The sequence below is a fragment of the Exophiala oligosperma genome (assembly GCF_000835515.1).
Source record: "Exophiala oligosperma strain CBS 72588 unplaced genomic scaffold supercont1.10, whole genome shotgun sequence".
In the NCBI taxonomy this organism is placed as follows: Eukaryota; Fungi; Ascomycota; class Eurotiomycetes; order Chaetothyriales; family Herpotrichiellaceae; genus Exophiala; species Exophiala oligosperma.
This window is the reverse complement of record NW_015622827.1, coordinates 1,484,900-1,489,505: the sequence shown is the minus strand read 5'-3', so window position 1 is coordinate 1,489,505 and position 4,606 is coordinate 1,484,900. Positions and strand designations below refer to the sequence as shown.

Here is a 4,606-nt window from a genome sequence, read left to right as displayed (position 1 = left end):
TTACGTCGGGTTGCCTCGTGGTGCAGCCAAGCGATATGCCTGCTGATATGCCTGACCTTGCAGCCAGCCACACAGCGCGCAGGACCTGCAAAAAGCAAGTTCGCCAAAGGAAACGATGGACGGATCTCCCTGGTACCGAGGCCCGCCAAAGGACGAGAATTGCTCGAGGACTTTCAACTGGGTTGCCAATCAGCTTGTTGGCCAGTGCTCGGTTGGTTCTTATCTCAGAGACAGCTGCCAATCATGCACGAGGCTAGTGGCCACATCTTGCGATTCTCTTATCAGTGTACTGAACGTTACGTTAAAGCTTTCTGGAGTGCGGCTGATCGCGCATCATCTCGACGTCGGTGATAACGCTGAAAAACAATTCAATTTTCGACATCCCAACCACTACAAAGGTGCATAAGCACGCGACACAAGGGGTCTTTATATATACACCATCCCATCCCTTGTTGGCAACCTTCTTCCCATGTTCCCGACGCTCTGAATCGTTCGCTTGGTCACAATCTGCATTCATCGACAACCTCGCCGTACGTCATGGCCACTGACGACAAATACGTTAACTACGAGGACAAGTCCTCTCCTTCGCCATCCAACCTGCCGGTCGAGTATGAAACCGACACCGGCACCGTGAAGCGTCGATTCATCCCGCATTTTAGTTGGGAAGTGCGCCAGGAGCCCAGCTCTTTCGCCGCCAGCAAAAACGCATCAAATGCCGACTTTGATCCCATTCCGCCGAGTAAGCGGACATGGAATTGGGGCGCGTATATCGCGTACTGGATGGCCGATGCTTGGGCCGTTAGTAATTGGGAAGTCGGTAAGTGACATCGCATGCGACGGATTTGTTGCCACTGTGGTCATCGTGTTTGGCGGAAGTGTCGCTGACAGTCCGCGCAGCTTCGTCCATGATATCGGTTGGCCTGGACTGGAAATTTGCAGTCGGCGCTTGTGTGCTCGGTAATTTTGTCATGGGTCTGGTCATTACGATCAACGGTCGAATTGGTGCCACAGTACGTCATTGCCATTTTCGATGCACGGGGAGGTATAGTGGGCGCTGACTTGCCACAGCTTCACACTCCTTTCCCGGTACTGGCACGAATGCCTTTTGGCTACTACTTCAGCTACTTCGTCGTCTTGTCTCGTTGCGTATTGGCTACTGTGTGGCTCGGGTGAGTCATACTGCGCGACTTCTTTCCGGTCGCGTTGAAGTCTTGAGTGACTGAGATTGACAATGTGTGCAGTGTTCAAACCACGACGGGTGGTCAATGCATGACCGTGCTGCTCACGGCAATCTGGCCGTCGTTCAAAAACATCCCAAATCACATTGCCAAGGATGAGGGTATCACCAGCGCTGGAATGGTTGGATTTCTGCTATACTTCTTGCTGCAGCTCCCATTCTTGTGTATTCCTTACACCAAGGTAGGACATCTCAGTCTTTGTTGTCTTTTTCTTCGCCTGAATAACACTCGATAGGTTCAATATTTCTTCGCCTTCAAGTCCATCATCGCCCCGATTTGCTTCCTCGCCATCTTTGGCGATACTCTTCGCCGCGCCGGTGGTACAATCAGCCACAGCAGCGTCATCACACAGCCAACCCTTCTTCACGGCTCCGCGCTCGGTTGGGCCTTTTTCAGCAATCTCAACGGCGTACTGGGCAATTATGCGACGCTCGGGTTGAACATTGCCGACTTTTCGCGATACGCTAAGAAGCCAAGTGATCAGAACGTGCAGGTTATAGTCATCCCGGCCATCTTCACCATCGTTGGATTGTTGGGTATCTTCACGGCGGCGTCTGCTGAGACTGCCTATGGCCAGATTCTCTGGAACCCAATCGATATCATCAATCTATGGATGGAATCCGGGTCGCATGGTGGACGGGCTGCCGCTGCCTTTGCCGCTATCGGACTCATCATCGTCACACTTGGTATCAATATTTCCGCCAATTCCATCAGCGCGGCCAACGATCTGATGGCTTTTGCACCGCGATATATCAATATCCGACGTGGCCAGCTACTAGCTGCCTTCATTGGCAGTTGGGCTTTTGTGCCGGTAAGTGATTGCGGTCTTCAGTGCGATGTTGAACAATCCCAGCTAACATAATCTTGCGTAGTGGAAAATTCTTGCTTCGGCTGCAAAGTTCCTCGCTTTCCTCGGTGGTTATACAATCTTCTTGGGGCCAATGACAGGTATCTTGATCTGCGAGTACGTGTTTTCAAGTCCAGCTGACAGGAGATGAATCTTGTCGGGTACGTGCACAATGACTGACACTGTGCAGCTACTACATCGTCCGCCGCGGTAACGTCTCCGTTATGGATATGTACCAATTCCACGGTATCTATCGCTATAGTCCCAGGTTCGCAACAAATTGGCGCGCCCTTGCTGCCTTCATCATTGGCTGCATCCCTCCGCTTCCGGGCTTCGTCAACAACATCGTTGTCGCTGGCCACGGCACAACCAGTGTTTCTCTAGGTGGGCAACGATTGTAAGTACCGCTCAACTCCTCGACTCCAATCAGCTCCGCCTTCACCTCAGTTCCGCCCGGCTAACCTCCCCCATCAGATTCGCTATCGGCTACATCTACTCCTTCATCTCCTCTGCCATTTTCTACTGGCTCTTCAACCGCTTCTTCCCCCATCTTGAGTCCAAGATGGACCACGCCGAGACTGGGGAGGATATCATTGCTGAAAACGATGCCAAAAATGTCGCAGAGCGACGGTCTAGTTGGGCTGAGCCGGGCAAGAAGCCGAATTTCGTGAAGAGGATGTTCCAGGTCTAATAGGCTTGGGCGAGACAAGAGGAACGAATAAGGAAAGATAGAGGAGGTTCCAGAAGGAGAATTTCGAGCCACGCTTTTTAGCATAATGATGGTCATTTACATGAGAACATGTTATCACAATCACTAGAGCATAACATAGTACGGTCTCCGGCGCCGATTGGAAGTTTTTTGCTTCCCCAATATGTACAAAATGCCAGTGTTATTTGCAGCAAGTTTTGACCTGTCCAGAGATTGGTGTCTGTTCTCGGATGCGAATACTCCATACGGAGTACTGGAACCAATCCACCTTTCGGCCCTGACGGCAGCTTGCTAAGCCCCGAATTGTGCACTGAATAACGGGGGCACTACGTACTGCCTCGCACATGTATTGTAGTAAACACCGTCAAGACTCAAATGCTTAAGCGTAAAAAATATTTCTTTAAGCATTCTTTATTTCTTTAAATCTCTATGCTAACCAAGCTAACGATTTTTGTCAATATTGAGAGATCTTCCTTTGGTCTCGTCCCTGCGGCTTCTTTGCCCTTACCGCTCTGCTCCTAGCTGAGCAGCTGATTTACGAGCCACGGATGGGCCGAGAGGAGCTTCTAATGAGAGAGTTTAGCTAAAGATGACCGGCAATGATTCTATTGAAGCTATAACTTGACCGTCTATGCCCGAGGACAATGAATACCCATACGTTGTCCAGACGTCACCAATAGGGTCCATACAAATTTCACGTGCGGCATAATCTACCAGCTTCTCGGAACCTTTAGTATCCTTCGGTATAGAACAATGCAGGAACTCTTCCTGCATCGTCTACCACGTGGGCGCGAGTTTCGCAAGCCTTTCATCGTCCATAGCACCAACTAGACTATCCTGAGCTTCTTGAAAGTATGCATAAAGAGAGAGCTCTTCCCTCGACGTGATGTTGCGTCCAAATTCATTCCCCAGTCACTTTACGTTGGTGAGGAAGGATGGTTCTCTTCAGTATTCTGACCACGAGCCTACTGGTATCCAGTGTGTGCGCAGCTTCCCGCGGGTACAATACGTACCTTGACAAGCAATTCCCTCAGACGTTCTACGACTCTTACAATGTGCTCAAACACACTGGCGGCATCGGGCCATACACCGACCGTGTCGGTTACGGCATCGATCCTAATGCGCCAGAGTCCTGTGCAGTTGATCAGGTTATCATGCTGATGCGCCACGGCGAACGCTACCCGGATTCCATCACGGCCGCGAGCATCGAACATGCCCTCGAAAAGCTTTACGCCTCTGGCATTACCAAATGGGAAGGCGATCTCTCCTTCTTGAATGGTTGGACTTCGTTCCTATCTGAGCCCGGTTACTTTGAGCAGGAGACCTTTTCTGGGCCGTATTCTGGTCTCCTGGACGCCTTCAAACGTGGTTCCGAATACCGCTCCAAGTACGGACACCTCTGGGACGGCGAATCTACCGTTCCCATCTTCGCCGGCGGCTACGAACGCGTCGTCGAGACGGCGCGGTACTTCGGTATGGGCTTCTTCGGCTACAACTATTCCACCAGCGCGGCCATGAACATCATCTCGGAGAATTATACCCAAGGTGCCGACAGTCTCACGCCGACCTGTCTCTCCGACACCGGCTTGCTGGCCTGCTTTTACACTCAGAGAATGCTGCCACCATTGGCAGTCGCAGCCGAGCGATTCAACTCCCAAAACCCAGCCCTCACCTTGAACTCATCTGACATCAAGTCACTCATGAGTCTGGCGGCGTTCGAACTTCAAGCGCGACCACATTCGCCGTGGGTAGAGGCATTTACGCTCGATGAATGGGTAGCGTTCGGCTACCTTCAAGATCTGTCGTACTACT

The 4,606-nt window shown here is 51.4% G+C and overlaps 1 protein-coding gene across 1 annotated transcript; it reads left to right on the top strand.

Moving 5' to 3' along the window:
• The first annotated feature begins 345 nt into the window (after window positions 1–345).
• PV06_09703 (uncharacterized protein) lies at window positions 346–2,928 on the top strand. Its single transcript, XM_016411167.1, has 8 exons — window positions 346–817; window positions 898–1,010; window positions 1,069–1,169; window positions 1,242–1,419; window positions 1,474–2,049; window positions 2,111–2,202; window positions 2,276–2,482; window positions 2,560–2,928. Exons 1-8 carry the CDS (start codon window positions 538–540, stop codon window positions 2,774–2,776), a joined length of 1,764 nt encoding a protein of 587 aa, XP_016258974.1. The 5' UTR covers window positions 346–537; the 3' UTR covers window positions 2,777–2,928.
• Window positions 2,929–4,606: the final 1,678 nt, after the last annotated feature.

Excerpts from the sequence above, each read along its gene's own strand:
- PV06_09703 (XM_016411167.1), top strand. The coding sequence starts at position 538 with ATGGCCACTGACGACAAATACGTTAACTACGAGGACAAGTCCTCTCCT. Across the intron at positions 818-897 it reads CGTTAGTAATTGGGAAGTCG|CTTCGTCCATGATATCGGTT; the intron begins GTAAGTGACATC and ends CAGTCCGCGCAG. Across the intron at positions 1,011-1,068 it reads ACGGTCGAATTGGTGCCACA|CTTCACACTCCTTTCCCGGT; the intron begins GTACGTCATTGC and ends GACTTGCCACAG.